Source organism: Cydia strobilella, chromosome 16 (genome assembly GCF_947568885.1).
Source record: "Cydia strobilella chromosome 16, ilCydStro3.1, whole genome shotgun sequence".
In the NCBI taxonomy this organism is placed as follows: domain Eukaryota; kingdom Metazoa; phylum Arthropoda; class Insecta; order Lepidoptera; family Tortricidae; genus Cydia; species Cydia strobilella.
In genome coordinates, this window is record NC_086056.1 from 13,271,107 (window position 1) to 13,295,598 (window position 24,492).

Here is a 24,492-nt window from a genome sequence, read left to right on the forward strand (position 1 = left end):
TGTTGTATTTTAGTTGTTTCAGAATTCGCTATTAAAGTAATTATCCACAAGCATAGCAGACGTCACCTGCGATTGTAAAGCTGGCAGCTTCCTCGCTCAAAGAATTAAATAAGATAAGATAATCTTTATTGGTACAATACAGGTACACGTCAAATACAATTTTGTACAATAAACATAGAGATGACACAATTACAGAGTATTTCGACAGAAAATATACACAACATTGTAATGTCATCAATTCATTATTAATAGAATATAATAAATTACAAAAAAAAAATTATATAATTAATTATTATATTATAAAGTCATTGGCAGTTCCATTATTTCATTAACAGTATAAAAGTTTTAGTTTTAGTATTAAAGATAAAGAATTTATATTTCCGTTTTCAATAAAGTGTTTCTGAATTTTGATAATAACAATAAAAAGGAATTAATAACAATAACAATAATAACAATAAGAAGTAGATTTTATTACCATTAGTAAAACGAAATGTTTTCCATTTAATGGTTTTTCGTCTGACCCTTGATACGCTCCAAAACGAGGTGTTTTTTTCTTACTTAAACTTCTTATTTTTTCGCAGGACTGCCCACACGTGTCCCGGACTCTAGAAGAGTTCTACACAGTACGTTGCCAAGTAGCCGACATGCGGAACCTGCACCAGAGCCTCGACGAGGTCACGGTCAAGGACACGTTAGAGGGAGACAACTGCTATACGTGCTCGCAGTGCGCAGCTAAAGTGCGCGCTGAGAAACGGTCAGTCTTTAGTGTTATAATTTCCAAAATTCAGTGTAGATAGTAGTAGTATCCAACATACATAACTTTTTTCCCTACTCCACAAGGCTTGGAAAATTTCTAAAACGCCAAAATCCTACGTTTTTGTTTCTTATTGCATTGCCTCAACGATCCGACTTCTTTTCGAACTTCCAACGTCACAAAAACGCCATTTTATGTTGTATTCCTTATATCACATTGAATGTAAGTTCTCCCAACCCCAACGATTCTTGAGTCAAGATGATTACGCTTACCTAATTGGACAACGTATAAAATGTTGGACAATACTTTTAACCTTATCCATACTAATATTATAAATGCGAAAGTCTGTCTGTCTGTCTGTGTGATCCCTCTTCACGCTTAAACCGCTGAATCGATTTAGATGAAATTTGGTATACAGATAGTTTGAGTCCCGGGGAAGGACATAGGATACTTTTTATCCCAGAATTCACCCCTCAAGGGGGTGAAAAGGGGGGTGGAAATTTGTATGGGGATCAATAACCGCTGAACCGATTTAGATGAAACTTGGTATGGGGATAGTTTAAGCTGTGGGAAAGGATATAGAATAACTTTTATCCACGAAATCATCCCTTAAGGGTGTAAAAAATGGGGTGGAAATGTATAGTGTGGACCTATTTGGGGGTAAAAAAGGATGGATTAAAAAGCAGATAAGAATTAAGGTACCCAAATTACTAATTCCACGCAGACGAAGTCGCGGGCAAAAGCTAGTTTTTGTATATTTTCATAATAAGCATTACGTCTATTATTTAGCGTGAACGCTAAGGCTTGAACTAGCTCCCCTTATTTTGTCTAAAGCGCTCAATCGGCTCAATACACTGTCGGAAAGTGTCCGACCAAGAGACCTTGCCAGTTTTCGATTGTCTAGTAGGTGGTTTGCCACCAAATTGCATTGCGCCCCGACCAAGGTCAGAGTGACATTGGACCGTCGGAAGCTTGGTTTATTACCGTCAAGTACGGCGTAAAGAGTTAAGGATCTCTAACTGGATCACTTGTTACAGGGCCTGCTTCAAGAAACTCCCCCGCATCCTCTGCTTCAACACGATGCGGTACACGTTCAACATGTTGACCATGTTGAAAGAGAAAGTCAACACTCACTTCTCGTTCCCCATGCGGCTGGACATGTCCGGATACGTCGAGAAGCACCTCATGCCAGCACAGTATCAAGGTAAGGCTTAGACAAGTTGCGACCTTGTTCCTTGGATATAGGGTTCTAAATCGTGTAACAAATTTTCATCAAATTTCGAGTGTCCTTTGACCGCCAAAGACTGATGCGCGCGGCTACAGCCCAATATCAACCTTCGTGCATTGCGACAAGGTTCACGATAATGCGCCGCGCACGATAGCCGTGGCGTTCTGAGGGTTAAGTTAAGATTGTACCAATTCGAAGTGTTATAATAATTAGAACCACATGAATAACTTTATTCTTTTTTATACTTTATTCTTATTACATTTTCAGAAGAGAAAAGGAAATCTGCGGACACGAAAAGGGAAGGTGACAGTAGTCCAAGCACAGAGTCTGAAGACAACTTGGACATAGAAGAACATCACGAGTAAGTTGATATAATTTCTTCTAGGATTAATTTTAGGAATTGACGAAGCTTTCAAGCATATTAAATTTTAATTTAGTTAGATGCTTGCTGGAGCTTTAGATTGGAAATTTAAAATGTATTTAGCACCGGCCGTGGATATAGCAAACTACGCTACGCTGCAATATGTCTCGTCAAAATAGCTGCTTAGCGCTTCTGATCCCTCTGTTGTCGACATTTCTTCTTTTAGTTTTTTTCACGGTCCAATGCGACGTTGTTTATCTTCATAGCAATTTTGACTAAATTGAATGGCTTGGCTCGAAGCGTTGCGCAATGTGGCTTCATTATAAAAGGGCTGTGTAATTGTACCATAATTTACCGTGTACCGATAATATGTCTGAATAAGGCGCTAACACAGAATAAATAATAGTACTATGTACAGAAGATTCACTCTCTAACAAAACGCGCCTATTACGACAGATATGACCGGTAGGTGGCGCAAGCGTGAGCAGGCGTCCGTTCGGTGCGCGGCAACTACTATGGGTAGACACCAAAATTGGTGTGGGCCGCATGTATTTGTCGGGTGTCATGGGTCATGTGGCAACGGGACGATATCGCGGAGGGAGCCGAGTATACAGAAAAGTGATTGTTCCAGGTACGAGTTAATAGGCGTAACAGTGCACACGGGTACGGCCGACGGCGGGCACTACTACTCGTTCATCCGCGACCGGCAGCACCCGCACCACGACCGCTGGCTGCTCTTCAACGACGCCGAGGTCAAACCTTTTGATCCGGCGCACATCGCCGCCGAGTGCTTCGGCGGGGAGATGACGGTAACTTCAATCAACTTCTGTAAAACACGTTGATGGCCATCATCTTGAAATCCAAAATTCGGTAGCAACAGGATATCGCATCTGGAAAAAAACTGGAAAAGATAGAAGATAGAACAGGCCAAGCAAAAAAGTTCGTGGCCGTCATGTCGGACTCCAATCAATACATCCTTGGATAATCCGAAAATGACTTCTATGAGTTACTTCAGTAAAATTCATTTCCCGAATTCTCTTTTGACAACAATTTATAATCAAAATTTACTACGAACTAGCTGTTTCCACGCAAACAGCTCTTGATTTATTCGTATCGTAAAGCCTCTTCTTATTCTGTATTTTTGACGTGATAACTTATAAATCGATGAACAGCGGTAGCATGCACGAAAAAGTGTCACGTTGTGGACAGATCTACATGGTAACGTTACGGCCTTTTCATCAATGTTTTCTTATGAGTCTTATGATCTTATCACGCAAAATTATCGTCCGTAAACCGACTTTACAGACAACCACATTTTTTATTTCAGAGTAAAACCTACGACTCAGTGACGGACAAATTCATGGACTTCTCATTCGAGAAGACTAACAGCGCGTACATGTTGTTCTACGAGCTGAGTCCGCCGCGAAGCCAGCGCGGGTCCGAATGCGGCCCGCAGGAGGAGCCGCAGGTATTTAGCACTTTATTACAATGACTGTAGAGTTCATTTTGATTTGAATAATACTGTGGAATGAACATAGGAAAATCTTGTCTTCGGTTACCGCGATAGTTACTCATGAAATAAAACTATGAAAACGGATTATATCGCGTATATTGAATTTATAACACATCCCGACGTTTCGAACCCTTTACAGCGTTCGTTGTCAACGGGTGACTGAGGAAAAATTACAAAGTGCAAAAATACCCACATACTAAAATAATGAACAATCATAGACTATAAACTTTAAGGCTGGTTGTACATGCAAAATCGGTTCATAAGGCTAGTTAACACTACAATTATTTTCAAGTAAAGATATATATATATATATATATATATATATATATACGCGATAAAAACTACGCCGGCTCCAACCCTACACCACGGACCCGAGAAGATTTAATTCCCTCCTAAATTGTAGGAGGGTATCCCAATATGGGACCGGCAACAAACTCGGCGGGACACATCTCGGGCGGGGCGGGCGGGGCGAAACGTCGGGATGTGTTATAAATTCAATATACGCGATATAATCCGTTTTCATAGTTTTATTTCATAGGAAAATCTTGTTTAAATATTGAGAGCATATAAAGCCTTGTTGGGCAACTGTGCTAGTGTAAAGCGACTGATAATATTCTTATCTTCGACTAAAGTGAAGTTAGATTTTACTTTTTTCTACCAGTTGTGGATCTAACTGCAACGATTGGCTTACTTCTATAGTGTTAGAGATACGACAACTTTTAACTTGTATAAATGATTTGGTTGTGACAGTCGTCTACAGCGGGCGAGTCGCCGCAGGCGGTGGAGCGGCGTAGCGAGTTGACGCCCAGCGTCACGCTTCCCCCCGACTTGCTCAAGTGGATATGGGACGACAACATGCATTTTCTGCACGACAAGAACATATTCCAGCACGCGTATTTCACGTACGTTTTCTTGATATTTAAATATACATTACTAGCAGTGCCGGCCCGAGTCCTTGATCAGGGTAGAGCGAAATCGGGTTTTGGCGCCTTTCGTTGAAGCGTTTTACCCAAAAGCAAAACGAACCGTATTTTGGGCCCGCGTCACACTCGCGTCTTTTAAAACTTTTTTTTTTTTCATTTGCCATTTTGGCTCCCCCCTTGCCATCCGGCGCCTAGAGCGGCCGCTCCACTCGCTCTACCCTAGATCCGGCCTTGATTACTAGTAGATTATGCTCGCGTTCTAAGTGTATTTTTATTTTTTAATAATTAATGTCATACATAACACAGGAAATATAACATGTGTATAACAGTAAATCCAAACTTTTGAAACTACATCTACAGAAGTATGCACGCTTTTGATAGTCTCAGTAGCGGTGTCGACGTCCACACTTGCGAATGTTTTGCATGGGGGCGAGAACGAACACAGCAACACCAACAAAACAAAAGTAGTTACTATAAGATTCTATCTTAAGATTATTTTCTGGGGAGTGGGGAGTATGACGAGAGAGTGTTACTCATTTAGAAATGGTATACCGCCTTTAAATTGAGTTACTCTTTAAGCTTAATTATTAGATCGATAGCACGTCACACTTTACTGTCCGCGCGCCAATTCCGTGCATTCGGAGGTCGAGGAAGTGGGGGGGTGTGCGCCGCGCCCGTACGTACAAAATGACACCAGTCACCATCACTCTGTCATGACGCCCAACATTCCTAACATTCCTCAGCCGTGCACGGAATTCGCGCGCGGACAGTACGTTTACTACGTAGAATCTAAAATTAATTTAAATTGTGTCCTTTCAGGTTCATGGGTCAAATGTGCAGTTCAGTGCCGCAGTCGCTAATGACGCTACGGCCAGAGGTCACTGAGGTCGCGGCCCGGCTGTCCACATCATTCTTCATCGAGACATTTATACACGCGAAGGAGAAGGTAATGTACACTTGGGATTTCAAAACTCATTCAAAATAGGATCGGACTGGCAAGTCAACTCAAATAATACCAACATGGATGTTAACGCACCAGTCCCGGGGTGACGGCCGCTCAAAGTTGAAAGGCAGTAACTCTGTATGCGTCCCATACATAGATACCCCATTTTTCTTTTGATTGAAAGAACAAGATAAGAGTTTTTTTTTTTCAAAGTAGTGCCGATATGTACAGTCGAAGGCAAACATATCGATCCAGACAAATGGCTCAAAATATGTGAACACGACTTTATTGTCTAAGGTGTAAGAGCGTACACATATTTTTGAAACTTTGAGAATGTATATATGTTTATGCCCTTGACTGTACCTATTGCATACCTAAATCTTTTTAAAATATCAAATTAGATGAAGTTAATGTTAAGGTGGTTCGATTTTCATACAAAATTCAATCTGCTTTAATTAAGGCACTACACACTATTACTACACAAATATTTGCTCATTTATCTACTTTAGAATATTCGTTTGCGCTAAATGAATAGAAAAACTTTGTTTCATACAGAAATCATACATAAATCAACGTAATTTTTTCATCAATTTTACGTATGTGTGTGTCACAAATGTCGTGTACAAATACGTTGCGTGCGGCGTTGCCGCTCTATGACGTTGGCGACGTTGCCTGGCCGACCTGGCAGGATCACGACGGCACTGCAAATCCTGCCCATGAAGTCATGTTTAGTGCATTTTTATTTGACAGTGTTGACACTGACACATAGGGTCATGTTTATTGTGACTTATCAACATGGATACCTACATCTATGCTTATCAATTTGTTTGTATAAATTGAAAATGATAGCAACGTCTAAATCAAGTTACAAAAATCATCGGTGTTCTGGTCCGCGAAAATCCAGAAAAATTCAGACTCAATTGAAGCGGAATTCATGATGGTGAAGTTTCGTAAGGTAGGTACAGTTTCATTCCTTCATTGTACACTGTAATTTTCTCGTGCCGATCTTTTTAGAAAATAATTCTCATTTCTTCCGTAATGGTAGATATAAGCAGTGAACAATACCTATATAATGTAATTATTACTGTTTTGGTTGCCGAATAGTCAATGTGTCACTAACTCTAGGTTTTTTTAGGTATTGTGCAAAATGAAGAGGCATTCTTGGAAATAAAATGTTTTCCTTCATTAGCCAGAAAAAATCAGGACATCCTCAATGCAATAAAATAAAACATTTCCTGGGGATGAAAATTATGGAATTTTGTCTATGAATGAAAAACACAATTATTACTAGGTAAGTAAATGATAACTTTATTAGAATCCATATTGTTGCATCATCTTTCTTCCTATAACATTAGAGATTTTGTGCTATCATGATATTATTTTTCTTTCAGGTACAGGGACAACTACGGATAACAAATATGAAAAAATGTTATTTCATTTGTTGTGTAAATCCATCTACACCAACAAGACATCCACTGCTGGACATAGGCCTCCCCAGGGATCTCCACAACGACTGGTCTTGCAAGACCGGCCAAAATATCGAGAAATAAATAATATAAATAAACATGATAAATATCCCGTTTTCTATAATAGTTATAATTAGAAGGCCATGCAATGTTGTTACTCACTGTACCTACTTGAATCCAAAAAAAAATATATAAAAAAAGTTTTAATTTTATTTTACAATTACTACTTTATTATTAGTACATTACGATACAAGTGCGAAAAGTAGGAAATTGGCAACGAGTGGCGATAAATTGAAACACGACCGAAGGAAGTGTTTTAATCGACACGAGTTGCGAATTACCTTTTCGCACGTGTATTGTACAACGTTTTACAGTACATAATTATGGCCCTTTACATTTTCGACGTATGCACGTATTGTACTAATTACCGCACTAGGGCGGTAACGTATATGTAGCACCATATGTACTAAAAAGTATTTTACAGTACATATGGTGCAACTTTCTCGCCCTAGTGCGTAAAGAGCACTTTTCATGCATATGTCGAAAGTTTAAAGGGCCATATGTACTGTAAAACGTTGTACGATACACGTGCGAATAGGTAATTCGCAACTCGTGTCGATTTAAATACTCTCTGCGGTCGTGTTTTAATCTGTCGCCACTCGTTTCGAATTTTCTCTTTTCCGCACTTGTATCGTAAATAAATATTTCAAACTGCAAGGGTACGATGATAGATCTCAATTCAATATAATTTTGCAACATTTGGCATTATTAGGTTATAAATTGTATGGAGATGAAATCTATCATCGTACCCTTCCAGTTTGAAAAATACTATAGAGGCTGGGCAGTAAGGGATTGCTTTACTTGTAGAACTATATTTAGCGCTTTAAAAAAAACTGATACCTGACACTTACAAACCTGGACTTCCTTGGGCTAGTGCTACTAAGAATCGTCAGTATTCTCCATCCTTTCTGAGTTGGAAGAACCCAAAAAGGTGAGATTTGTGAAAGTCAGGTTTTCAATATATGTGGCGTTTTCAACCAAACGGGTACCTACTTATTGTTGTCATATTTCCATAAAGCTTCAAAATGAAATCAACCTAATCGACAACCGACAATGTGGTACCTTTTAGTTCAAAACGTCACATATTTTTATAAAACGTTATAAACTAATTTATTTGAATATCTGGGAGAAAAAGGAAACATAAGTAAAAACTCAAAAACGCTAGTTTTCCCAGAGATAAGACCTAGCTAGATCGAACCCCTTACAGCAAATTTCATCGAAATCGTTAGAGCCGTTTCCGATATCACTGAAATATATTTCGGTTATATCGGAATCGGACAAGAATTCGAAGAATAAAAGGTATAAGAAATATAAGATAACACAAAAAGGACAAAAAAAGTACCCCTGACCCGAACCCGAATCCTCTTGCACGTATTTCCACGAACATACCGCAACGCCATTGCAGCATACTTACACTGCATGAAATTGTCTACTACAAGCATCACGGAAACACTGTTTGCATGTGTGAGTAATAGTAGGAAATAGCATGACAGAAACACTCTGTCGACTTTAAAAGTGTTTTTTGCACTAATGAAGTATTCAATGTTTATTATAATAGTTCAATATTTATGTAAAGAGTGCGCTAAACATACTTTTAAGTATACAGATACCAACACTATTCCACAAAAAAATAAAACCTGAAAATTTGCGAAAGTGACGCCATCTAGCGGGGTTTAAGCTTTGGGTAACCTAGTCGAACCACCTTAAGCAGGAGTTTTCTTGAAGAGTTAAACCCTCAGCTGAGCTGTTAATGAACAACAGCTCCGATAATTGGCGACCGTGACAGGACTGAACCTGCAATTTATTTTACTACTGTAACTAGTGGGAGTAAGACACAGTCCTCTGGTTGGATTTATTCTTTCAGACAGTTTTCTCTTGTTTCTTAAGATTATCAGTCTAGCCCGGTGATAAAGGTCAATTTTGATTAGCAAAAAAAGAATCCGATTTCTATATAAATCCGTGTGCTGATGAGGATAAATATTGGCAAACAAATAACGTGTGTCTGTTCGTCAGCCAACGATGGTGTCGTGGGTGGAGCTCGTGACGAAGCAGTTCAACGCGTCGGCGGCCGCGTCCGAGTGGTTCCTCGGGCACATGGCGGACGACACGTGGTGGCCTATGCAGGTACGCTAATTGGATATCTACGACCATAGACTTAAGGTTCTAAGTCCAATCCTAAGCGCCAACGGCACTGTATGCCCATAATGATTTGTGTAATTTAACGCTTGCGTATGCGCTGCCGTGCCGTTTTGACACATCTCAATTTAATTCAATTTGAATTTTTTGCTGTAACATTATGGACTAGTAACACTATGGAACAACTTTTTTAGCGGGTTTAATCGAGTTTACTTAATCTTATGATAGTTTTTCTTTCATCTTTGTTATACATACAATACAGTCACTATGGATTGCAGTCTTGCTTTTTGTCTTATGTCTCGATAAATAAAATCTTTCTTTCCATTTAATTACTTTCTTTTTCTTTTCAGGTGCTAATAAAATGCCCAAACCAGATGGTCCGTCAAATGTTTCAGAGGCTATGTATGCACGTTATACAAAGGCTCAGGTAACTATATCTCCATCGATATTACATTCAACCCTATTAACAAGAAGCTAACGTCCATTTCCGCTTGTTTCAGATCTAGTCATTGTGCCTTATACCTGCAGGGTATGGAGGAGGGCGAGGATAACAGCAAGTTTGGTGAAGCGAGTTGTGTTACTAGGTTTATAAGAATGTTATTGTCACTGGTGAGTCCTATATATTGATGTTATTAATAAGCTTTAGCTTACTAGCACTAGACTTTCTCAACAGATAATTTTACTTGTTATTCTCCTCCTGAAACTTTTGAGCGCTATAAATGTGTTTGTGGTTTGCTTTATTTATAATACATAAGTACTTTGAGTTGTTGCTGTGCATTGTAGCGGGGCACGGTAAGTGACAAGATAGTGTTTTTTTATTATTTTCTATTGGTTTTCTATAATGTTAGGCCGCGTATAGCTGGGCTAAGAAGAAATTGAAACTGAATTTTTGGCACGATATTTTTATCGTTTATTTTCGTTTATTCTGTGATAGGTACGTTTATTACGTAAAAATACAAGTTATTCCGGTGTATATAGACATCATATGATGTCGATATAACTATATGTTTATATATGAATGCCTGGCTTCCAGAAGGTTAAATCGTTTGTATATTTCCGACTTGACAACTTTGTCACGAGAAAGGATCAGTGCTATTTTATATTAGTTACATTACATTAGTTTTTCTAGTTACATTATACATTATTATTTTAGTACTTTAAATTTTGACCAGCACACATTTCAATGTTGTTGTTCAAACAGTGTTACAATTATATTAAGAGTATTAATAACTTAAAAAGCAGTTGTAAAGATTGATCAGAATTAAAGAAATAATGTATGGACTTAGTACGCCTAGGGTGCACAGGCTACAAAATATTGCCATTTATCTATAGGTAGATAAAAAGTGTATACGCGTCCCTGATGTCGCATGCACATGCACAAATACAGGCAACCATGTAGATAGCACGCACTCGTGTGTCAAGCCGTTCCGTGTAATAGCTACCTTACCGACTAAGCCATAAATGTTATATTAGCGTGTGCGCCTTAGTTAAGGCTCCATTTTCAACCTTTTTTATTTTGTTATAACGTCAGTGGCGGAATCTGAAGCTACCGCGGTTACAAAACGAGCACGTGCTGAAAGTGAACATTAATTGGAACACGGGACGTGTTTGCCACGATTATGCCGTTGTAAGTGTATTGCATATTGATTGTCACTAGGTCGAGCAGCTGAATCTCTAAATTATCTCTCACTCATACTTGATAAGTGCAAGTGAGTTCGCTGCAAGACCTCGCACACTGGTCGTGTGTCTTATCCAAAAGTAATAACCACTAATGTTGTAGTGACAATTGGCAATAAACTTATAATATTTGTGTTGTAATTTTAGCTGTTTTCTTTCAACGAGTATTGGCGGTATTTTATTTGTAATTTACTGGTCTGAATGAAGTAAGTTACCAAAATTATTTCCATCGCCTAAGCAAATGTAGTTTTTACTAATCCATGTCGGAAATTGAATTATCCCGGACGTGTCTAAATACGGAATACCGTGGAAACTGCGATACAAATAAAATAATGACAGTCGGCACACATCTAGCAAAGGATGCGAACAAAAAATCATACTTATTCCGATGTAGAGCTTTAACATCGTTAACTGACAATTCGTGAACCTTCGATGTTCAATGAGTCTTGCTCTTAGTACTTGCGCTTACTATTCAGAACATTTATGTAATTAACTAGACTTAAGTACTTATAAATAAACTACCGCAAATACTCCAAGAACGCATTCAATATGTTTAACACTGCTTACTTATTAGATGGAGAACGGAGCGCGATCTCACCTGCGGCACCTCACCGAGTACTTCAGCCTGCTGTACGAGTTCAGCAAGATGGGCGAGGAGGAGGGCAAGTTCATGCTGAGGATCAACGCCATCGCCAGCATGGTCAGCTTCTACCTGGGCCAGAACACCGCTGCGGTGAGTGACGATATACTGCTGTAGCTGATATAGACGGAGAGAGCGCAATCTCACCTGCGGCACCTCACCGAGTACATCAGTCTGCTGTACGAGTTCAGCAAGATGGGCGAGGAGGAGGGCAAGTTCATGCTGAGGATCAACGCCATCGCCAGCATGGTCAGCTTCTACCTGGGCCAGAACACCGCTGCGGTGAGTGACGATATACTGCTGTAGCTGATATAGACGGAGAAAGCGCAATCTCACCTGCGGCACCTCACCGAGTACATCAGTCTGCTGTACGAGTTCAGCAAGATGGGCGAGGAGGAGGGCAAGTTCATGCTGAGGATCAACGCCGTCGCCAGCATGGTCAGCTTCTACCTGGGCCAGAACACTGCGACGGTTAGTCATGTTCATGTTGTAAAATATCCAATTTTTTTAAAGCCTTTGTACGGAAACTGGTTTAGTATTAAAAGCGAATATATTTTTAGTGTCGGCTCCGCCATTTTGACTTTTTTGGTAATCATCCGTCTGTGACACAGCTGTATACCCAAGAGTTGTTATCACTTGAAAGAGTGACTGGTTAGTTGCCTTCAAGTGTCCAAGGAAAAGGAGCGACAACTTGCTGTGTCAAAAACGAAAACAAATGAATGCTTCAATGACCGCTGTATTGTTTACTCAACGTTATACTTAGACCTGTACCAATAACTTCTGAGGTTATAAGAATATTAATGTTGCTTATTTTTTATATATAGTTGCCAGACCATATACTAAACCTAAAAATAATATTTTGTGTCATCCTAGGTATTTGCTTAGGTAGAAATTTAGGTATTTCTTTTTTCAATCAGCATTCTGTAAAAAAAATATTAGAGACGAAATTCTTTGTTTCCCTGTAAAGGCAAAGTGGCTTCCGACGTACACACGCATTTTGTGTCATTTTCATCCACGGCTATAATGGCATTTAATAAATACCTAATATTGATCCTAAAACGCCTAAAAAAATATTAGAGTCGGTAAGTGAAGTGGTGTACTTTACAGAACATTGATATATGTTATTCAAACAAATCTGTGTCAAATTCATCCACCGCTTTTATTTAAAAAAAAAAATTTCTAATTAACACCCTGTATCTGCCACAAAAAAAAAATCATATTAATAAGTTTACGTCTACAATATTATAATACCACATTGAGACATCATTCATAATTTGGGTCATTTTGATCCACGGTTTTTTTACTATCTGGCAAAATAAAACTCAATTGAGAAAGAAGGGCGTGCGCGGGGAAGGGTACCTACGCGGGTGGGGTGCTTATTATACTTGCCGCAATATCAGCTGGCGACTGAGATCTTAATACTATCTCCTTTACCCTTGTTAAGACCAACCAAGAGTGAAAGAGATGGCATTATGAGCTGTCTCGCCACTTAGTTTTGCGATACAGTGTATTTATTTCATTCGGAGGCATAATTACATTGTCTTATCAATCTTACCGTAGTAGGTATATAAATATAATTAAAAATAAACTGTAGGCTGCACTCCTCATACTGACCAACATTTGTGACGTTCCTAATCAAAAGGTACCACTTTCTCTGACAGGTTATTTGTATAAAGATATAATCAAATTTCGTCTTTATGGTAAACGACAAAGTGGTACCTACCTTTTGATTGAGAATGTCACATCAGCGACTTAAAAATTACTTTTGTTTCGATTTTTAGTAGACTTTTTAAGTTTATTTTAAGACGCAATTTATTGTGATTTTTGTTATGTTTAAGCGTGGCAAGCAACATTAATTACAATGATGATGATGTTCATTAAATACAATATTTTTTCGTACTATACTGAACTGTCACCCTATACATGAGAATGAACAGCGCCTTCTTGACAATGATCATATATTACTGGTCAGGCTTTAATATGTGTCATAATTTAGTAAAGTCCCCTTTGTGGATTCTAAGTTTCCGAGTTACAGCAGTTTAGTGAAAGCGTTTTTTTTTAAATATAAATTAAGGGTTGAATAAAGAGGAAAGAAAATTTGATTATTTTTGCGCTACGACGCACGGTTTAGGAGATACAGCCCTATAAAGTTTTTTTTATTGTTTTTTTTCTTTTTTTTCTTTTTTACATTGTGTTTTTTGTATATTACTTTGGGGTTTCATAAAGGGGAACGAAAATTTAATTATTTTTGCGCTACGACGCATGGTTTAGGAGATCAAGCCCTATTAAAATAATTCTCTTTTTTTTGCGTTTTTTTTTGTATAAATTAATGGTTACATAAAGGGGACCGAAAAGTTGATTATTTTTGCGCTACGACGCACGGTTTAGGAGATACAGCCCTATATAGATTTTTTTCTTTTTCTTTTTTACGTTTTTAAATCTTAATTAAGGGCTTCTTAAGGGGAACGAAAATTTGATTATTTTTCGCTACCATGCACGGTTTAGGAGATACATGCCTAAAGTTTTTTTTGTTGTTTTTTTTTCTTTTTTTTGTCATTGCGTTTTTTGTTATTACTTTAAGGTTTCATAAAAGGGAACGAAAATTTTATTATTTTTGCGCTACGACGCACGGTTTAGGAGATACAGCCCTAAAATGATTTTTTCTCTTTCTTTTTTGCGTTTTTAAATCTTAATTAGGGGCTTCTTAAAGGGGAACGGATATTGATTATTTTTGCGCTACGATGCACGGTTTAGGAGATACAGCCCTATAACGTTTTTTTGTTATTATTTTTTTTTTGTGTTTTTGTATATTATTTTGGGGCTTCATAAAGGGGAACGAAAATTTTATTATTTTTGCGCTACGACACATGGTTTAGGAGATACAGCCATATAAAGATATTTTTTTAAAATTTTGCGTTTTTTTAAATATAAATTATGGGTTGCATAAAGGGGAACGAAAATTTTATTATTTTTGCGCTACGACGCATGGTTTAGGAGATACAGCCCTATAAAGATTTTTTTTTAAATTTTGCGTTTTTTTTAAATATTAATTATGGGTTGCATAAAGGGGAACGAAAATTTTATTGTTTTTGCGGTACCACGCACGGTTTAGGAGATACAGCTCTATAAAGTTTTTTTTCCTGGTTTTTTTTGTTTTTTTTTTAAGTATTAATTACGGGTTTCTTAAAGGGTTTTTTTTTAATTATTTTTGCGCTACGACGCATGGTTTAAGAGATCAAATCAAAAATCAAAATCAAAAATCAAAAATGTTTATTTTCTTTAACAATCTCATCATCTTAAAAATTAGTGGTTGGAACCTCCTTTTAAGCTTTAAAAGCCTGTGCCAGGAGGTACCGCCCTTCCTTATCTGGAGAATATTAACAATAGCGCGTGCTACATTTATGAGTAGGTATTTATGCTAGGTAAATATTACATTACGATTTACTTACAGTTACAAATGTTACAATAATAATGCTGAGAAGCTTTATACAAGACATGCAAAAGGTATGTACATATAATTAGAAAAATAAACAGATGTAAAATCCCTCGTGTGTGTGTGTGTGTGTGTGTGTGTGTGTGTGTGTGTGTGTGTGTGTGTGTGTGTGTGTGTGTGTGTGTGTGTGTGTGTGTGTGTGTGTGGGTGTGAAATTTTTTTGTACGGCTGTGTGTATTTTATGTTCAATAGGTTAGTCAAATGAGCAATTCTTCTGTTTCCTCATATGTCTGTGTTAAAAGCCAAGCCGGTATAATCTTTTTGCACTCATAATAGTTTTTACTGTGAATATTAAGGTGTTTGTTAAAGAAGTTATATAAGTGTGCAGATAATGCTACGTAATGCCGTTTTGCAAATTTAGTATTATTTTGAGGTACAGTAGCAACTTTATACATTCGTCTTCTTTGTGTGCAAGTGTTATCATATGGTAATAAGTTATGTTTTTTCAGAACTATGTAAAGAATAAACAATCTTCTTATGGAAAGAAGTTTTGTCATACTATATAGTTTTTTAGTGGGAAATCTTTTTTTCTTAAAATACATGACCTTTAATAGGCTGCGCTGTGCACGTTCCAGTTGTAAGAAACGCGTTTTGGCTGCGCCTCCCCAGATAGGTATACAGTAAATTATGACGGACTGTACCAAAGCAATATATATCTCTTTGAGTAAATCTTTGGCAGAGTCTCTAGATTCATCCACTCCCCTTGGCACCACATATCTTAAACTTTTAAAGATCCAGATTAATTTTCTTATTCGTGAGGAGACATATTCAAGGTGTGGGTACCAAGAGAGCCGCTGATCCATGAAAACTCCTAGGTATTTGGCTTGTGCAACTTTTTGGATGATTGGACAGCTACAACTACATATTCCAGAGGTCAGCGTATCTTCGCAAATATGTATTTTAATAGTAAAATTACTGCTAGGTTGTGTGTTGTTAGAAATACTAAAGCAAACATAGTTTGTTTTTGCTGTGTTAAGCGTTAGTATATTATTATGCAACCATTTCTGGATTTGTCGTAATCCTTGCTCAGCGTGAACTCTAACTTCATCCCAAGTCGCCCCTGTAAAAACGACAGCGGTGTCGTCGGCATACGAGAAGATTTTAGCATTAGTGATTTGCATACCGCAGAGATCATTTATGTAAACTAGGAATAAGGTTGGACCAAGAACGCTTCCCTGCGGTACGCCGTAAGTGATTTCCTTAAGCCCCCCTGTACAGTTTTCTAGTTTTACTTTTTGTTTTCTATCAGACAGGTAGTCCTTAAGTAAAAGAAGCGGAGTTCCTCTTATTCCAATTTTTTCTAGTTTATGTACAAGGATGGGAACAGAAACGGTATCGAAAGCTTTTTTCAAGTCTAGGAATACGGACATACACTTTTGCCGGTTATCTAATTGCTCTACTACTAGTGAGGTTAACGCTGCTACCGCATCTTCGGTTGATTTACGTTGCCTAAAACCAAATTGAGTGTTTGATAGGATATCAAATTGGTTTAGGTAAGCTATTAATCTGGAATTAAGCAATTTTTCAACAACTTTGGAGATTGCTGGTAGCACCGATATGGGTCTGTAATTACTAATATCGTCTCTGCTCCCTCCCTTGTAAACTGGCGTGATAACTGCCTGTTTGAGTAGAGTAGGAAATATTCCTTTCTCGAAACAAATGTTTATAAAATGTGTTAATACGGGGACAATTTCTGCATTTGCCATTTTTAGAAACTTTGTAGGGATATTGTCCCAGCCAGGAGCACTATCGGATTTTAGATTCATTAGTGTACTATATACCTCTTTATAGTCAACATCAAGTAGAACAAATGAATTCGGCTGAGACGATAAATTTTGCAAATAAGTGTTTTGCTCATCAACTGACAGATTAGTCTGCTGAGTGAGGTTCTTACCAATATTTACGAAATAGTCGTTTATAAAATCCGCGGAAGCAATTTGTGTTGATTTAAGGTTAAGTAATTCTGAATTAGAAGTGTTATTCTTGTTAGAATATGTAATGTTCTTAATATTTTTCCATAATTCTTTTTTATTTTTCGTATTTTTTGCAATCAATTCTTTTTTATAATTTCTTTTAAGTTTCTTTATAAGCCTATTACAATAATTTCTATATCTAATATACGTTATTTTATTGATTTCGTTGTAAGGATCAGTTTTAACCGCTTTTTGTAGTCTATTACGATTTCTGATGCAGCGAAGCATACCTTGTGTTATCCAAGGTTTAATTATGCGGTGTTTTTTTGATATATGTGTGATCACTGTATTTTCTTGTAATGAATAAGTCAGCTTGCTTATAAGATTTTGAATAATCATGTTAGGATCATCACAAAACAGTAGTTCTGCAATATTTTTAGATTTAAGACTTTCTAGTGCTTCTTCAAAGTTTATAACTGTTTTTGTCTTATTTGGAGAAGAGATGATTTTTAATTTTGAGATAGATAAAAATGTAGTGAGGTGATCGGTTATGGTTGTGTTAAGTATAGCTATTGAGGCTACTAGTTTTCTTTTATTTAAATATAACATAAAGTGGTCAAGACAATTTTTCTCTCTGGTGGGTATTGTGTGACCTGATAATATGCCATATGATGATAATGTATGTAGATAGTGGGTTCTATTCTTACGTTCGGTTGACGGTTCCATTGGCTTAAGCGCAATATTAATGTTGATATCACCTGCAATTATTATACTTTTATTACCAGAATCTATATTACGAAATGTGTCCAGGTGAGCACCAAGTGAGTTTACAAAACTTTCCGCATTTTGATAAGACGGAGATCTATATATGCCTAAAACAATGTTATTTAAGATGTCTAGCTGTAAACATGATGCTTGCGACAGAGTTATTTCCTTGACTTTATGATTTAGATTATTTTTCACGTAAACAACTACCCCGTCATTTTGGTTTAGTTGACACTGTATGATACGAGTTATAGTTAGGTAGTTGAGGTAAAGGTTTGTTTGCATTAAGTCTGCATTCTGTTAGGATTATATAGGATTATAAGAGATACAGCCCTATAATGATTTTTTTTTAAATTTTGCGTTTTTTTTAAATGTAAATTATGGGTTGCATAAAGGGGAACGAAAATTTTATTATTTTTGCGCTACGACGCATGGTTTAGGAGATACAGCCCTATAAAGATTTTTTTTTTAAATTTTGCGTTTTTTTTTAAATATAAATTATGGGTTGCATAAAGGGGAACGAAAATTTGATTATTTTTGCGCTACGACGCACGGTTTAGGAGATACAGCCCTAAAATGATTTTTTTCCTCTTTTTCTTTTTTGCGTTTTTCAATCTTAATTAGGGGTTTCTTAAAGGGGTTTTTTAAATTATTTTTGCGCTACGATGCACGGTGTAGCTTTTTTGTTATTTTTTTTCTTTTTTTTCATTGTGTTTTTAGTATATTACTTCGGGGCTTCATAAAGGGGAACGAAATTTTTATTATTTTTGCGCTACGACGTATGGTTTAAGAGATACAGCCCTATAATGATTTAAAAAAAAAAAATTACGTTTTTTTTTTAAATATAAATTATGGGTTGCATAAAGGGGAACGAAACTTTTATTATTTTTGCGCCACCACGTACGGTTTAGGAGATATCATATCTATATATATATAGCTATAATAGCTCTATAAAGTTTTTTTCCTGGTTTTTTTTTTAAGTTTTAATTAAGGGTTTCTTAAGGGGAACGAAAATTTGATTATTTTTGTGCTACGATGCACGGTTTAGGAGATGCAGCCCTATAAAGATTTTTTTGTTGTTTTTTTTCATTGTATTTTTTGTATATTACTTTGGGGTTCCTTATAGGGGAACGAAAATTTTGTTATTTTTGCGCTACCACGCACGGTTTAGGAGATATGGCTCTATAAAGATTTTTTCCTGTTTTTTTTTGTTTTTTTTTTTAAGTATTAATTAAGGGTTTCTTAAAGGGGAACGAAAAATTGATTATTTTTGCGCTACGATGCACGATTTAGGAGATGCAGCCCTATAAAGATTTTTTTTTTCCATTGTGTTTTCTGTATATTAGTTTGGGGTTTCATAAAGGGGAACGAAAATTTGATTATTTTTGCGCTACGACGGTTTAGGAGATACAGCCCTATAAAGTTTTTTTTTTGTTTTTTTTATTGCGTTTTTTTTTAAATATAAATTAATGGTCACATAAACGGGACCGAAACGTTTATTTTTGCGCTACGACGCACGGTTTAGGAGATACAGCCCTATAAAGATTTTTTCCTCTTTTTTTCTTTTTTGCGTTTTTAAATCTTAATTAGGGGCTTCTTAAAGGGGAGCGAAAATTTGATTATTTTTGCGCTACGATGCAAGATTTAGAAGATACAGCTAATACAGCCCTATAAAGATTTTGTTTCTTTTTTTTCATTGTATTTTTCATGTATTACTTTTGGGTTACATAAAGGGGAACGAAAATTTTATTATTTTTGCGCTACGACGCATGGTTTAGGAGATACAGTCCTATATTTTTTTTTACAATTCATGTGCTCGAAAAGTGCGTTTCCTACGGAGCCATATCGTGCGGAAAGTACTGCTTTTCCGCACTAGTGCTTTTTGTTTTCAATTTTTTTTTACAGTACATATGGTGCTACTTTCTCGCACTAGTGCGGAAAAGAGCACTTACCGTGCATATGTCGAAAGTTTAAAGGGCCATATGTACTGTAAAACGTACGATACACGTGCGAATAGGTAATTCGCAACTCGTGTCGATTTAAAACACTCCTTTTAATAATTAAACTTATTTGCCATGATATGTTTTTTTATTTACTCGCACAATGCATAGTAAAACATTGTATGATACACGTGCGTAAAGATGATTTCCGCACTTGTTGCATAAATTGCATTTTTTTTTATCAAAGAATGAAAGAAAGTCACGGTATTAATAACCAAATTTTACTTTAGTGGTACCTTTTCCCTATCACAGTCACAAATGTATGTGGCGTTCACGTAAACGCGATATTTTTAAGATTTCCCTGCGCAATCTTGCCAGCTCGCTCGCAAATCAAACATGTACTTACAGTTCTTTTGCATAATGGTGACATTGTACAATATCTATAAGTTTTAAATAGGTAAAAGATAATTCGACGCATTCTTTGCTTGCTTGTTGCTTGTTGTTGTGTTGTTTGCGTAACTTCTTTGAATAAGTTGCGTCAATTTGGCGCACAGGCGAAGTAAACATGCGTTGCGTACGGCAAGGTCACGCCGCGGCCCCACCCTGCACGGCCTCCGTTGCTCATTCAGACCGCCCGCTAGCTTCGTTTGAACGCAAATAATATTTTTGTAATATTTGTTTATGCAGTGGATGCAAGTGACACAAATTCATACATCTTATTTATCCCGCATTTCAAATTAATAAGATGTAAACTCTAATATCTTTAATATTCTTTTGTAACGATGACAGCCTGTTACAACAAAATCATCAAATATCTTATGAAGCTATGCCTTAATAAGACACAAAATCATTTAATGAACCTATTTAAACGATTAAATTCGACCTAAGTATTTTTTTTTAACTCTAATTTTTTTTTGTGTCATTTAGAATATTATGACATAGTATCAGATTGCAGTGGACGTAATTGACACAAACTATGTTTTCACACTAAAAACACTATCCTAAATGCAACACAGTTACATGTTTTCTCTCGAATATTTTTTTCTCCAAAATAATTCAAAATAAAAAATAATTACCACAAAATAACAAATTACTAGAAAAGCAAATTATATATATGACACAAAACAAAATGTAAGATTTACATGTTAACAAAGTATTCATAAGCGAAAACAGAATTGACTTTAATATTTTTATAACCTAGGGGTCAAAATATAACCAGCGGTACAGGTCTAACTTGTCTCAGGTGGAATCACCATCGGAAGAAGCGGGCGGCAGCGGCAGCGGCAGCGGGAACACAGAGAGCGCAGGCGATAAGCTACGACCGGGCGCTCTGGACAAAATGGTGGCCTTGGTCGCCGGGCTCGTGGAGCGGTCGCGGGACGCCAGCGGCCATTTAGCGTTGCAGGAGACTGATGCTAAGGCGCTGCTTCATGCCAAGGTACAATATTTATCTATCAACATCATCATCATTCCCTTGCCCTTATGCAATTGATTTGGGGTCGGCGCTGCAAGTCTCTTTCTTCCATACCTCTCTATAACACATTTAATTTTGTAAGACCATGTAATGTTTTTTTTTTGTGTAAGGTTTAAAATAAAAATACATTTTTAAAACTTCTCGATTACTGTCGACTGCACCCAGAATAGGGTCAGATATAAATAAACTTACATCTTGCTTTACCTACCTTTCATTATTCGATGTTTATTTATGTCCACATGATAAATTCAAATTTCGTGACTTTATCAGTATGCCGAAGTATTTACCAGGGATGTTTTGAATATTCGCATCCGCATCCGCAACCGCGGAACTTCCGCATTATTTTAAACATCCGCATCCGCATAAAATCGATGCGGAGCTTAATGCGGATGCGGATGTGGAACAGGTAGGTACAGGAACGTCTTAGCGGCAGCGTAAGTGCTAGGTAATTTCGTCATTAGCCAATAGGAATCTCGTTACGTTTTTGTGATTCGTCGATCGAACACTTTAGCCTATGACGAACAATGACAAGAAGTGAATAATTTGTTTTTCTCAAACATGCTATGTAATATTGATATTACGTTCTTTATATTAGGCTGGGAAGTATCACGACTCCGGCGCGGCTAGACGAGGGGCCTGTAATGAAATTTCATACAAAGTTGCAGGCCTAGGCCGGGAAGTGGCTCTTTTTTAATTTCCACATCACATATATTTGTGACACAGCATCATGGCATTCAGCCAAAAAAAAAACTATAACCAATATTTGCTTATGGTTCGGAATGACATTCTGCCCCTTAAAAAAAACAATAAACGATAATTAATATATTTTGCAGTTTTATTTGTATCGAATTTACAAAAAATATATAAATATAACATTATTAACAAATTCCAATAATATTAAATTGCAAATTTACCTACAAATACAGATTTAAAATATAGTTGGTCAAACCAGTTTGTCAGTAAATAAGAACAAAAAAACTATACTCATCCTTTTCTTTTGGGTGCTAGTACCAATGTAAGACAAAGATAGTATGATTATCTCTGTCTATGTTTGAAATGAGACAGTCCTTTGACAAACTATATTTCATTTAAATATTAGCGGTAAAAATGTCTACTCAAACACGCGTTGGTGTTTTTTTAATCGTTTTGGAGGTAAAGTTGAACATTTTTCATTGTGCATCTGTAATTCTATTTTATTGGATTTATTGTGCGTTGTTTATTGTGGTATTTAATATGAGTTCCGACGAAAATATTAAATGAATACCTGTTAATTATACTCCATGTTTAAGGCAACAATGTATGTAAAGCATAATATCAACATAAAAAACGATGTAATCTTAGTTATGTGGCTAAAACTACAGTCAGAAGGATACAAGGCGAAAAATCAAAGATACATAAATATACCTTTGAACATTTGTGTAATAAATTGATTAACTACATGTGTAAAATATACGACACGTGTGATAAAGATAGGTACAGGTGGTAGTTATATTTTGTGCCTAGTTTACTTTTAGTTTCTTTAGAATTAAAACTTTGATTTCGTGGAGATTTCTTTATTTATTTCATTGCATGTTTGAGAAAAGCACTATACATACACCTCACTACGTTCGGCCGTATATATGCATTCGGCCGGCAACCCCTTACTTCCCGGCCTCTGTAGTAATGTACTATTATTTGGACTTTGGTATAGTAATGCGATTGTGGGGCACTTATATTCTAGTTTAAATACTAAAAGATTCGTTTTTTTTTAATAAAAACTACTAAAGTGTAATATTCGACATCCGCTTTAAAAATCCGCATCTGCATCCGCATGCGCGGATCTCAAAACATCGGCATCCGCAACTTCCCGGGTATTTACTTAGGTAACGATTTTTATCCTTTCTCTCTGTCGGACAAAATGTCTGATCTGTGGTCCCTTTCCCCAGGGTTTCCCATTCATCTACCAGCAGACGCGCGACTGCCTGAGCCTGCAGCAGACGCGCGCGCTGGTGTTCGCGCTGTGCCGCTGGAACGAGCCGCTCGCGCAGAAGATCGTCAGCATGATCTTTCAGGCCATCGCCAAACACTCCGAGGTACCGTATCTGTCTCTCTCTAGGATTCCCGTTCATCTACAAACAGACGCGAGTGCCTGAGCCTGCAGCAGTCGCGCGCGGTGGGGCCCGTTTATTAAAAGCTTGTAGCTTGTAATACAAGTGGCAGTTCCTTTCTAACAAAAGCTGTCAAAAAGGGACTTCCACTTGTATTACAAGCTACAAGCTTTTGATAAACGGGCCCCAGGTGTTCGCGCTGTGCCGCTAGAATGAGCCGCTCCCGCAGAAGATCGTTAACATGGTCTCCCATGCGTGAAATCGTATTTTTCCTCAAGACACCTTAAAACTATTTTTATTCCGAACTAAACTGTTGGCATAACTCTGACACAAAAGTATCAGCTTTTCATCCCTGGACGGGTTCACAACTAGGACAAATCTAGGCAAACTTGGACGGATGGAAGCCCTTAATTAGCTAGGCAAGCTTTATTCGTGTAATTGTAATTTGTCAAGCAGACATTTAATTCTATGCACAATCCCCGGACGGTCACAAACCTCGTCGAAAGAGTTCACAACCGCTCCGAATTGGAATACTTTATCACTACGTATTCTTACGTATTTTTGTATTTTTGTTAACAGAGCTGCGGATCGTTCTTCAAGCTGCTGACGCTATTGGTTGAAGGAAGCGGCGGCGGCGCGGGCGCCAGCGGCGGGCTGCCCTGCTTCACGCAGCTAGTGCTGGCGCGGCTGTGGGACTGCGCGGACGTGTGTCCGCACGCTGCGCTCGAGTGGCTCGCGTTACAGGTAATGACGGCGTGAGGTCAAGTCTGTAACGAGATCTCGGACTTATATTTACATCTCATGTTTTGTCTATGTTTGTATTAGGTCCCTCGCAACAAGGCGGCGCACGCCTGGGCGCTGCGCACGGCGGAGCGCTGGGTGGAGCCGCAGCTGCTGGCGGCTCCGGCGGCGCGCGTGCGGGCCGCGGCGGCACTGCTGCTGGTGGCGCTGGTGCCGTCGCAGCACTTCCGCCAGGGCTACGCGCGCGCGCGCCCGCCGCCGCAGGCGCCGCACCAGGCCAAGCTGCCCGACACGGCGCACCACACGCTGCACCAGGTACACTAGTGTAAACCACAACCGCTTCAAACATTCAAACTCTCCATTCAATATACATAGAAA

The 24,492-nt window shown here is 37.7% G+C and overlaps 1 protein-coding gene across 1 annotated transcript in view; it reads left to right on the forward strand.

Moving 5' to 3' along the window:
* LOC134748633 (ubiquitin carboxyl-terminal hydrolase puf) overlaps positions 1–24,492 on the forward strand; it is a 70,286-nt gene that overhangs the window by 25,074 nt on the left and 20,720 nt on the right. The window contains exons 32-46 of the mRNA XM_063683430.1: positions 582–754; positions 1,792–1,958; positions 2,250–2,343; positions 2,975–3,152; positions 3,671–3,811; positions 4,607–4,758; positions 5,599–5,725; positions 9,262–9,372; positions 9,735–9,811; positions 9,885–9,993; positions 11,636–11,794; positions 21,056–21,250; positions 23,212–23,358; positions 23,953–24,117; positions 24,199–24,429. Coding sequence (XP_063539500.1) covers positions 582–754; positions 1,792–1,958; positions 2,250–2,343; positions 2,975–3,152; positions 3,671–3,811; positions 4,607–4,758; positions 5,599–5,725; positions 9,262–9,372; positions 9,735–9,811; positions 9,885–9,993; positions 11,636–11,794; positions 21,056–21,250; positions 23,212–23,358; positions 23,953–24,117; positions 24,199–24,429 — 2,226 coding nt within the window. The remainder of the gene's footprint in view (positions 1–581; positions 755–1,791; positions 1,959–2,249; positions 2,344–2,974; positions 3,153–3,670; positions 3,812–4,606; positions 4,759–5,598; positions 5,726–9,261; positions 9,373–9,734; positions 9,812–9,884; positions 9,994–11,635; positions 11,795–21,055; positions 21,251–23,211; positions 23,359–23,952; positions 24,118–24,198; positions 24,430–24,492) is intronic.